Below are 11,762 nucleotides of genomic sequence, written 5' to 3'. Positions count from 1 at the left end.
AAAGAGGGCCATTGAGCTAAAACTACTAAAGATACAAGGATTTCATTGACAGCTTGGCTCACAATAATTTCTTTAAAAAATTGATAACTTTTATCCTGTTTCATGAGCACCACAAAAGGAAAAATTCCAAGCTTTTCGCATCTGATTTTGTTCCTCTGTGTATGATATATATATTTTTTAATTTTTGCATTTCCTTAACCATAAAGAGTATATTGAAAAAGCCATATCAATAAAGGGATCTTAGCATCGTATTAGTCTTTTTTACTTTACTGTGAGATTGCAAATCAAAATTGTGAGAATCAAGTAATATGACTGAGATTTTGATTGAATGAATATGGAAAATCTAAATATTGAATATTCAAATTTCTAATACTTATTTTTCAGTAATTAAGTAACCAAGATTTTAGCTTGCAAAAACTAAATCAATGATGTGGTAGTTTTTTAGATTCAAGGGTAAGAATCAGAGGTTACCTTTTCAGAGATTACAGGGTGAAGTAGAATAGCCTATAGCCCTAAAGGCAACTATACTGTTTACCAGCGGCCTCATCAATGCCCGCCTCTCCCCATGGAACTGTTTTACCATGTTCAATCTAGTGCAATCTGCTAACCAAATGCATCCTTGCCTTGCCTGTTTTGAAGTGTAGATAAACATCGTAAACCAGAATACAACTTTCATATTTTGCTGATACATTTATATGCCAAGCAATGCCGTCCGAAGCAAAAATAATTTAGGGAATACATTTGGACATGCTTTTTGAGCAAGAAGAGTAAGCTCTTAAGCTGATCAGCAATCCAAATTTTTTTACATGGTTTAGGACAGTCAAATAGGGATGCATTCAGTATCTTATATTGATTTTTGCTACATACAATATTATATCTTTTCTCTTTCCTAGTATTCCTTTACAAAATTTTTATTACAACAAGCATGCAAGAATCACGAATTAATACAATCAGAAAAGGCAAACTTGATCGATTCACATCGGGTGGAGACTCTCCCTGGTACCCTTGGTTGGTTGGATGGGAGTCAGGCATGTGAGACCTCTATCAATCCAAGTTCTATATGATTAACCTCATTCCACAACCAGTAAACAAAACTGTGTCATGCAATAGCTAACATTCTTGGTGCTGGGAAGGTGCAGGAATGGCTCAAACAGAAGAAGACTACAAGAGCATCATGGTAACAGATGAGGCAGCAAACAGCACATAAAATATCGCATCTTCATTGTACAGACCTGTGAAGCAGATAAGTTTAGTCGGGGAGTGGCCATTGTGAAGTTAAAATCGTACTTAGTGAGGAAAATGAAAGGTCCTTTTTGTAATCCAGTTTAGAGATTGCAAAACTAACTTAGACAATTGAAGAAAAAATAAAATAAAAAATAAAAGACATTTGAGGAATAGCTGAGATGTAGATAGGGTACACTTTCAAGTGTCACTGAAGTTGGTGTTGTTGATAGAGGAAGATTCAGATCTGCCAGAAATTTATCTTGAGTGGAGCTTTCGGAATTAAACAGAATGTTTTGGTATCAATGGAAGTTGGTAAAGCTTCTAGCTCTTAAGTAAATATGAAAATATATACGTGCCATCTAATTCACATGCTAAGCCAGAAGTTGAAGAGCAAATAAAATGAGATTTTCACGCATGTAACTTGAACAGCTTATTTTATAACAGCCTTCCTACTTTTCAAATCACAATGAAAGATGTTTTGTGAAGATAACATGCAGGACTCAAATTTAAACAAACTAGAGCAAGCTTTACAAATTTTGATGGTTAAAACACATTAGATTCATTTTCTGCATGATGGTTTTCCAGAGGAAGCATGGGCATAAGTTAGAATATTCTTACCACTTTGAGCATTTGCAGCAGCAGGAAGTGCTGGAATTTTTATGGCTGCAAATCATTAAGTTCAGGTTAACATCAAAGAATATGGAAGAGGAGAAATAAGAACTTAAATGGAAGAAATAACTTCAATTATTAAATGAAGAACCATCCAACGAACTAACAATGATGGGTTGGACATACTTTTATTGCATGATGCTGATAACTGAGACGTAGATGGCCATGGAGCAGGAATATTGTCATTCAAATCACAAATGAAGCTGATCCCCGAGTACTGATCAAATGTTGCATCAGAAGGCAAGCTTGGTAGAAGGCATCCAGACTCTAAATGGAAGAGGAGAAGATGATGCAAACAAGTTAAATTCAATTGTATAAAATAATTCAAGCAAAAGATACCCTGTGTAATTATGATAGACTTGCCAATTCCAATCATGGTAAAAAACACAAGAAAATTGTTAAGAATCAACTGCCCACAACACAAGGCTGAAGATCAGATTTCCATGCCATGTGCTCAACGGGCATTAGTTGCATCCTTATAAGAAGCATATTGGCGATCCTTAGCAGCAGCATGATGGCTTTCAGAATTTGACATGCTTATATGGATGCTAAGTTTGAAAATGAAACGAAAACTTCATAGTATGATCCATACCTTGAATTGCAACTGAGGTGCGTCATTGTTGATCACCAGAATCATATTTAAAGAGCAAAATAAGAAAAGAATCCTGCATTAGTGTCTGATTTAAATTTGTCTGAAAGAAAATGCTTGCAAAATATCAACAGAGGGAAATTGAGATTTGGGTTAGGGTACTAAAGAAGAAAAGAAAAAAAAGTTAGTTTAAAAATTGAAAACACCAACCTTGAAGGGAGAAATCCTTAAGGGTTATATGACATAGGCTATAAACATCTTTTGTAATATTTGACCTCTGTACCTTCATTCCTAGAGTTGTAGCACAATTCAGAGCTTGCAAGTTGGTTACAAGGCTCTGCTTCTGCAAGTGAGACACGTAGCTCTCCATGGCACTACAACATTCTGTCTTGTTACTAATCCCATTCCCACAGCCCTTTGCAACATGTCTCATATCGGGGAAAACCAGAGGGCAAACTGACACAGAAAGCACAAGAGAAAGATGAGAAAAGAGTAGTTGTTGATGAGGCCTGCTGAAGGGATTGCCACTACCTGGTAAAGTCAAGAATCAAGGGCAATGTGCAGACCCCCATAAAAAAATTAACAATGCTAGAAAAAAAAAAAGTAGTACATTTCATATGGAAAGTGAGAATTTTTTGTAATGAATAAAAGACGTCCTTACTACTTTCACCAAAAGGGAAGTAGGATGTACTACCACCATCAATTAAATTCTGCTTCTTGTGCACAGTGGTGGCTGGACTGCTAAGGCACAAAGCACCAAAGAGACAACGAAAGACTTGTAAGATGCAGAATGCTGATGCACAATATATGCTTGCATGCACACTAATAGATACATAATCACTTTTGCTCTTAAGAGATATCTATTGGAAGAAGAGTTGACTAATTATTTGATAATCCACAGAGGTAACACATGCTGTCATCACAGGATTCCTGGAACTGAATAAATGACCAACAGTAATTCTGATAATTTCTGGCCATAACATAAAAACAAGTTTGTGACATCCACAATTTCAAACTCACCGTTATTAACTTTGCAATTAGATAGTCCTCTGAGAACCTCCTTTGCACGAGAAGGATCAAGTTTACCAGCCAGCCATCGGAGTACAATCTGTTTACAATCAACAACCTTTGTTGACTGCTCGGTTAAACCACGGGACCCAGCTATGCTCAACACTTCAGAACCTTTTAATGCAATTTTGGTCGCAGCTTCTAATATGGCATTTTGACAAACTTGATTACAACATTCTTTAACAGGATCAATACTTTCACAGGCAGCAAGTAGCTTGGAAGAATCCACAGTGCCCTCGAATTCATTGACATCCTTAACAGGGCAAGCCCCTTCAGTGAGATTTGAAGGATGAATTGAGCATATCATATTCACATTAGCTGCTGCACCCTGACCCGCCAAAATTTGCTCAATATCTGAAAGGCAATACTTTGAAACAGTCCCATTTAAAGCAAGAGCATTGGTATCTTTACTGGATTGGCCAACAAGTATTGCAAGAGTGGCTTCTAACTGTGGACAGCATATAACATTAGCCAGCAATGGCGCAAAAACAGACCAACAATCAATTGATGCTGTGCTCATCAAACTCTGGGCAGCAGTGAAATTTAATGTGCATTGTCCTACAAAAGGAGAAGATCACCATATTTAAAACAAAACTGGGCCTTTCAACTCAAATGCCATCCAAATCAAAACTGACCAGACTACCTGATAACTTTGGGACAGTACTGTTTGTGAAAGGTGCTAAAGGAGTAGGAGCAAGAAGAGGAAGAAGGGGCTGAGGAGCTGAATTTGGAGAGATCTCAGGCAAAAAACCATCCACTCTTCTGTCAGTTGACAATGAGCCTCCATGATTATTGAATGGGCTGCAGTGACATTCATTCAGACCTATAGCAGAAAGATTGGCTCATTGTGATGAAAACTCAAGAAATCAAGATATTATGTAAAAATAAAAGCTTTGATGAACCACTACATTGCAACCACTGTTGAAAATCGAATGTAAATTGAAGGTATCATTCAATCTAAATAACAATCAGTGAAAAAAAGGAAAGCAGATCATGATACTTGATTGTTTAGTGTGCAGAAAAAACAGGCAAGAGAGGATAGTTCAAGAGCAAATATAATGCAGCAAGACAAGCATCTTGTAAACAAATGAAGCACTAAACGGTTGTTCACTGCCTGCATTAAAAACAACAATAGCAGTTATTCATAGGGCCTATCAATCATGCACCAGCCACATTGATCACCATACTAAGTAGAAATTTCCAAAGACAGGAAAATTTCTGACCTCTCCCCTGAAAATAATGTCTGTTAAAGAATGGTTCTTTTGAAGTTGGATATCAAACTACAGTCAGTAGGTTGTAAGTAACAAAAGTTTTGCTTTTCTCATAACCATATCTGCTAAAGATGCTTTAACAGAATCTAAATCATGTTAAGAACTAGAAAGCCAACTCCTCGCCAAAATAGCAGGTAGATCAAATCCAAATATAAAAGAAAGGCATTACCATTACCCCCAATGTTTCAAGCAGCTAGTGATGTAAAACTTGCCAAGTAATCAGTTTAAATGAACTCTTCCCAAACCTGACCAAACATCTTCTCTCTTTATTAGTCATTGCCATATGAAAGGAAACCTAACCGAGCACTAAACCTACAACACCATCATATTATATTATACATTACTAAAAACAAAGCTAAAGATACACTACACTCAAACAACAATTGTAACTTAATATTATCAACAGGAGATAAAGCAACACGATAAAGGACCGCAAGTTAGAGTCGATATTGCATATCAGATAACATATGATCAATCACCCTACACAAAGTCTACAACTTTAGGCAACAAAACTACAGAATTGATAAATTCCAGAAACCCCATTTGCAGAAACCGATCATAGAGAGCCATAAGACTACCAAAAACCCAATTACAATCACCCCACAAAAAACCATCACCTTGAAACTACCCAACTGAGAAAACTTACAGATCATGCAATAATAACCAAAACCCATTTACCATAACAGAAAATAAAACATAAATACTCACTCAAAATCAACAGAAGCACCTCCACAAAAACCATACTCAGACTCAGCTTCAGCTTGAGAGACACCCCTTCATTCATTCCTCCACTAAAATTAAACCCAAAAACAACAGCAAGAAGCCCAAAACAGACTGAAACGAGGTGAAGAGGAACGCTTAGTGGTAAGAAGTTTGTGACTTGGAATTCAGAGAAAGGGCTAGTATATGTGTGAAGAGAGAAGAAGCCATGAAAGCAAAGCTTGTTAATGTTATAAGTGTGTGGGGACAAGTGCAGTTTCAGCATAGCTGTACACTGAAGACTTAAAAGGAGAGTATTTACTATTTATTCATTAGAGGGCCCTACATAACATAATGACATGGAAACTGAGTTTTAATAGCACAACAGTGCCATTAATTGCCCCTTTCTTTCTATTTCTCCACTCCACTGGAATCTTGTACACTTGGCAGGATTAATAAAGAAGATTTATTATATTCTATTTATATCTGATGAGTAAAGAAGTGTGACTTAAGAAACATATTTTTTTATTGGAATTGTGATTGAGTGTTTTTTAAGAATATCTTTGACTTGAAAAAAAATATTGTTTTTAGTGATTTTTTAATGTTTTGGATATGTTAATATTAAAAGTAAAAAAAATTAAAATAATTATTTTAATATATTTTTAAATGAAATATACTTTTAAAAACATAACATCATGAAACATAATATTATATACATTTTTAAAATTACTTGAATTGCCAATGATTGTATTCTAATATAAAAGAGGTTTATATAAAAATGAAAAAATTAAATTTGAAAAAAAATATAAAAATAAAAATATTTTTAAAATAGTTTTAAAGTGAATCTCTTTCTTTTCAAAAGATAAAGCTATGTTCATATGTTCCCATTGTCTTCTTATTGTATGTTTTCGAGATGGTATCTTCTAATATATTTAGTTAATGTTTTAAGATAGGAAGAACATATAAAAAAATAAAAAAAGTGTTTGGTTAAAGAAATAAAAATATAAAATATAAAAAAATTATCTTAAAAAAATTAAAATGAATTTATATAATTTCAAAATAAAAATTGCAAAAAAAATATGTTATCTTTTTTTTTTTCTATTGTATTTATCTTTTTTGTGTTTGAGACAATAATCAAATATTGTCTTAAAAAATAAGTTTTGTCTTTATTAATATAAAAGTTTATTCAAACAAATTTTCAATTGTTCAGAAATAAATCTATATTTTTTTAAAAAAAAATTAATAATAAATTATAGTGTTTGTTTTGTATCATAGTTTAAGTGTTTTTTTTATCACCAAACATAATTTAAGAAAATATATATTTGCAGCTGCATTCTAAACACATTAATGAACTCCGCAAGATTTTTCAAAATCGCATGTTGTCATTCATCTTAAAACTAAAAGTACCTACAACTCAATATTTATAAATAAATAAATATAATTACCAAAGGCTAAAAATATAGAAAAACTATTATATATATGATTTGCCAGGGATTACAGCAATAAAATTATAATCTTGCCCATAACAAAAAAAAAAATCAAATAAACTAAACGTGGGGGGTTTGAGGGGTAAAAAGATCATTTTATAAAATTTAATTGGTCATTTTTTATTTGTTTAGGGTAGTGCTATCTTTTTAAAATTTTATTATAATTAAATTATTGTATTTCCTTTAAAAATTTAAAACACAATTGACATGATCTAGGAGTTTTATAAGAATTTCACTTTACTATAAACAATGTTATAAACAATCTCATGACTCAATTTTACTTACCATTCAAAAATTTTAATCATGACTTAAAGATTATATTAGTAAACATGACTCAATTTCCCTTATTCTCATTTAGTTTTAGTGGTATTTATGTCTTTATAAAAATAATAAAAGAAAAAAGTTGTAAATAAGTTGTAGATGTAGTAGTTTCACTAACTTTGGGCGATGCATGTCATAGGTGGTCACAATTGTATTTTTGTAGCATCAATTTACTTGTTTAGGCCTTTTTTATTCTCTGTAAGTGATGAATATATAGTGATTCTATTTAGTTTGATATTATTATTATTTTTCTCTTATCTATTTTAATTTTACATGCTATCTGTTTTGAAAAAATTATATTAACTTTGTAATTTTTATTATTATTTTATTTTTTTTATCTGGTTTAAATTATATATTTTTTTTTTTATTATTATGCTTTAACAAGTTTTTTAAATTGATTTTTTTAATTTTTTTAAATATTAAATTAGTTAGAAATCAGTAAATCAGTCTAAAATTTTATGGATTATAATTTTAAAATATTAATTTAAATTTAAAAAATTTACTATATTTTTTTTTCATGGTATAAAATTTTGGGTCTAAGTTTATTTTTCATGTTTTTAGTTTTCAATATCTAATTCATTGTAATTAGACTTCCTAACTTGTTTCCCTAAGGGTAAGGATCTCATTGTTTTATCACAATTTTATATTATAAATTATAAATTTAATAAATTAAATGTAATTAGTATAAATCAATTGAATATATCATTATTTTAATATATATATTTTTAAAATTAATCTAACATGTCAAGTATTTTAAAAGTATTTTGGTTATCATTGATTGAATTTTTTACTTCCTCCTATCTTTATTGTATGTAGCACAGATAAAAATAAAAAATAAAACCTAGCAATTGAACTATTTGTGATGCTATGTGATATTTGAGAAGTGGTGATCAAGGGAATCCAGCCTCTGAAAGTGCGCATACGGCATACATCGTTGAATTTCCTGTCATTAATATTCCGATCATAAAAAACATGAAAAGAATGGTAAAGAGAGGGACTCGCCTAGTAGGCATCCGATGATGTGAAATTCGTGAAGCTTTAATCAAGGACATTAGAACCTCGAGAGAGTTTTAATCATGTCCAAGAACCCTAGGATAAAAGTGGTGACATATGGGTGGCTGGCCAGGGCAGTGTGGTGGGGTTTAATGGCTGTGGTGCTCCTTTCATGGGCATTTATGACGAGGCCACCACCTCCTTTCTCGTACACTTTTATCATTTGTGGGTGTTTCCTTTGACAATCGCGTTGGGATTTTGTTTGTAATTGCAGCTTCTGGGCTGGGAAAAGTCCAGTGAGGTTACTAGGCCTAGTGTTTTATGGTGAAATCCAGGGCTTTGCTCTTTAATGGGCTGGATCTCTTTAAACATTATTTTTTCTTAATTCAAGTTTTTTTTATCTATTAGATTGGTAATTAATGATTGGTAATTTATTTTTATTTTTTTATTTTATTTATTTTATTTATTAGATTTGGTTTGTATTCTTTTGATTTTTATTTATTTACTTGAAATAATATATGAAATTATAATTTTTTTTATTTCATCATCTTTTAATTTTTCTATTCCTCAAATTTGATTCATATTTTTTGAATTGATATTTTTTTTAAATAATTTATAAAATTATTTTTTTTATTTTCATCATCTTTTAATATTTTCATCTATCAGTTTTTGTCCTTATTCTTTTAATAAACTTGAAAAAACTATAACAATGATAAGTTATTTTCTAACATATTTTTCATGATACAGCCACATTGAAAAGTAACTCTTTTTTCATGACATTGTTCAAAATTGAAAAATAATTTATATTTTAAAAAATTTACTTTTCATAAAAACCATTTTCTAGAAACAAATATACAGCAAATTTTAAATTTGATTCTCTCTTCTTCTTTTTTACCATATATCTTGTCAGGATTTTAAACAGTTGGGAGGGCATTGCTATTATTTTTAAAGCTTTTTGGTTGCACTTAATTAATGTTTCAAGATAAAATTAATAAATATAAAAAAGATAAAAACATACTTAATCAAAGAGAAATGTAAAATAAATATATTTTTGAGGTATTTTTTACTAGAATTTTTATCATTTGAAAATAAAATGGGTAATTCATTTTAAAGCACGTATAACTGATAAAGTCATTGTTAAAGTTTTCAACCATTTTTCATCAGAAAAAGACTGGATCACGTACGCCAACCAATTTTATTATATCTTATTAATTTAGTTAAACTATAACAACTATATATTAAGAAAAAAAAAGCGAAAAAACAATCCATAAAAAAATATTAATTGAACAATAAAGAATATCTGTGCATTCATGAAACATAACAATACACATACAATATTTGTATATCTCTAGGGTTTTGGAGCTACTCTTACACAAACCTAGAGCTGGCTAGGTAAAGGAACTTGAGTTCTGGCGACTACATTTACAACATCAACAAATTAAATTAGCTGATCTAATTCAGCTCAGGAATACTTTGGAGGGAAGGCTTCCAGTCGCCATGAGGATGCTCCATTTCAAATTCATGATCACTTCTAGAGTACTCTAATATCGACCTAGCCAGCAGGACTTCTTCCATGGATGACCCCTGCATGTTAACCCTTGCCATTATTATCTCTTCTAGTTCCCTCTTTGTAATCTTGATCTTCACCTGTCTGGTAGAGCCTGAAGACAAACGACTCGTGTCAAGCGGCCTCCTTCTTCCAATGCTAGCGCCATGTTCCTCGTGGTCATCAGCTTCATCAAACTTTGTGACTTGATGCTTATCATGTATCATCGACCCCCAGTCATCACCGGCCCACACCGATGACGATGCACTTCTACAACAATTTCCCATGGCGTTTGTTCTACTACGCAAAGACAATTCTGAGCGAATGAGAGGAGAGCTTTTACACAGAGAAAGCGGGTTGTGCTATTTATTGATGGGAGAAGGGAAATATAGCTAGCCAGCCTTATTTCCAAGAAGTTGCAAGCGAGCACCATGGATCGAGGCATGAGAAGATATGGTCATGTATAGGTGTCGCTCGAAGAGGCTGTTTGTTGACCCATAAAAAGCCGTGTAAACTTGGTGTCAATGATGAAATCGGCACATCGGCTTCTACAGCTTAAGCTAGCCATGTTGGAAAATCATTGGGTAGGCACAGACCAGCTTGGCTATAACAGTATACATGACTTCATCGTTGATATTTTATTTTGTCTGAATTTGTCATCCTTGTAAATATTCATTCTGCTCAACTCATCCAAATCGTTCAAGTGACTATGAATTTATGAATAAAATAAGCTTAATGATTTAGTTGAAGGGATTCTATATGGCATCTTTGGGTTGGACGAGTGAGTCTGAACTTGTTTATGCATATGGAATCTTGGACCCAACAACAATTCCTTCTTCTTGGACTAGCTCTTAACCCACACTATGTCCAGAATTTGTCTTTAATCTATAATCTAAAATAATATAAAAGTATTAATACTATGAATGTATTTTCAAATATCATGATACTTCTTTATTGGAAAAGAAATTGTTTATATCTAATTGGATTAGAAGAAGGAACAATGCACAACGTGTTATTCTTTTTTTCCCATTTGCTATAATCCGGTCACCTTGTGATTAGCATGACCATATTTACTAATAAGAAAACGGTTCATGCACATATTATAGAACAGATGAATTGATACGCAAGCAAGGAAGCAAGCTGGTCAATATATATGTACACATGTGTTTTGTGTTAATTAAATATTCTGATTATGGAATAAAAACAATCTAAAAGTGGAATAAACAAGGAGAAGAGAGCGAGCCTGCCCGCAACCCAAGCTTGAAAATGAGAAATGTTCAGAGATTGACCCTTACTTTTGGTGACTTGATCTTCAGCGGTCATCCTTAACCATGTCTGACTTTTGGTGACTTGATCTTCATTAGTCATCCTTAACCATGTCTGCCACGAATGTGTAACAGATAATTAGGGGGTCATCTGGATTTAAAATCTTTTATTGTCTGCTTTAAATATTAACATCTTGTCGAGTCAAATATCCCAACTACAACTATCTAGCTATTTAAGGCCGTGTGTACTTGTCATTAGGGTTGCGGTTAAAAAGAATTAAAAATATTTTTTGTTGTGATTAAAAACACAGTATATATATTTAGTTAAAATTATTTGGAGATGAAATTTTACATGTGAAATAAATAAAAAATTGGATTCTATGAATAAAAAACAAGTTATTAATTTTAGCTTCTATAAAACTAAAGCTCGAAATAGAATACAATGCAAAGATCAAAAACTATTTTATCCTAATATTAAAAACCATTTTTTTTATTAAGGTATTATTTGAGAGTGAGTTTTAATCTATTTTTTATTATTTTTGTTTTTTTGCTTTAAATTAGTTGTTTTTAGTGTTTTTTTGATCGTTTTAATATTTTAATGTCAAAAATAAATTTTTAAAAATTAAAAAA

At 31.9% G+C, this 11,762-nt stretch overlaps 2 protein-coding genes across 3 annotated transcripts; both read right to left on the bottom strand.

Moving 5' to 3' along the window:
- Positions 1 to 748: 748 nt before the first annotated feature.
- LOC105142180 (uncharacterized GPI-anchored protein At1g61900-like) lies at positions 749 to 5,848 on the bottom strand. 2 transcript variants are annotated; one of them, XM_011049693.1, is made up of 8 exons: positions 5,530 to 5,841; positions 4,194 to 4,373; positions 3,503 to 4,108; positions 2,693 to 2,938; positions 2,486 to 2,497; positions 2,020 to 2,160; positions 1,843 to 1,887; positions 749 to 1,232 (listed from the first exon to the last, which is right to left on the bottom strand). In XM_011049693.1, the coding sequence occupies exons 1-8, from the start codon at positions 5,804 to 5,806 to the stop codon at positions 1,162 to 1,164; spliced, it is 1,578 nt and encodes a 525-aa protein (XP_011047995.1). In that variant the 5' UTR covers positions 5,807 to 5,841; the 3' UTR covers positions 749 to 1,161. The 2 variants fall into 2 exon arrangements, with proteins under 2 accessions (XP_011047995.1, XP_011047994.1); XM_011049692.1 differs by lacking the exon at positions 749 to 1,232 and adding an exon at positions 1,239 to 1,468 and having other exon boundaries at positions 5,530 to 5,848.
- Positions 5,849 to 9,773: 3,925 nt separating this feature from the next.
- LOC105142204 (uncharacterized) lies at positions 9,774 to 10,154 on the bottom strand. Its single transcript, XM_011049723.1, has one exon. It carries the CDS (start codon positions 10,152 to 10,154, stop codon positions 9,774 to 9,776), a length of 381 nt encoding a protein of 126 aa, XP_011048025.1.
- Between the last annotated feature and the right edge of the window lie 1,608 nt (positions 10,155 to 11,762).

The sequence above is a fragment of the Populus euphratica genome, unplaced genomic scaffold (genome assembly GCF_000495115.2).
Source record: "Populus euphratica unplaced genomic scaffold, PopEup_1.0 scaffold137.1, whole genome shotgun sequence".
Lineage (NCBI taxonomy): Eukaryota > Viridiplantae > Streptophyta > Magnoliopsida > Malpighiales > Salicaceae > Populus > Populus euphratica.
This window is presented reverse-complemented; position numbering and strand designations above follow the sequence as displayed.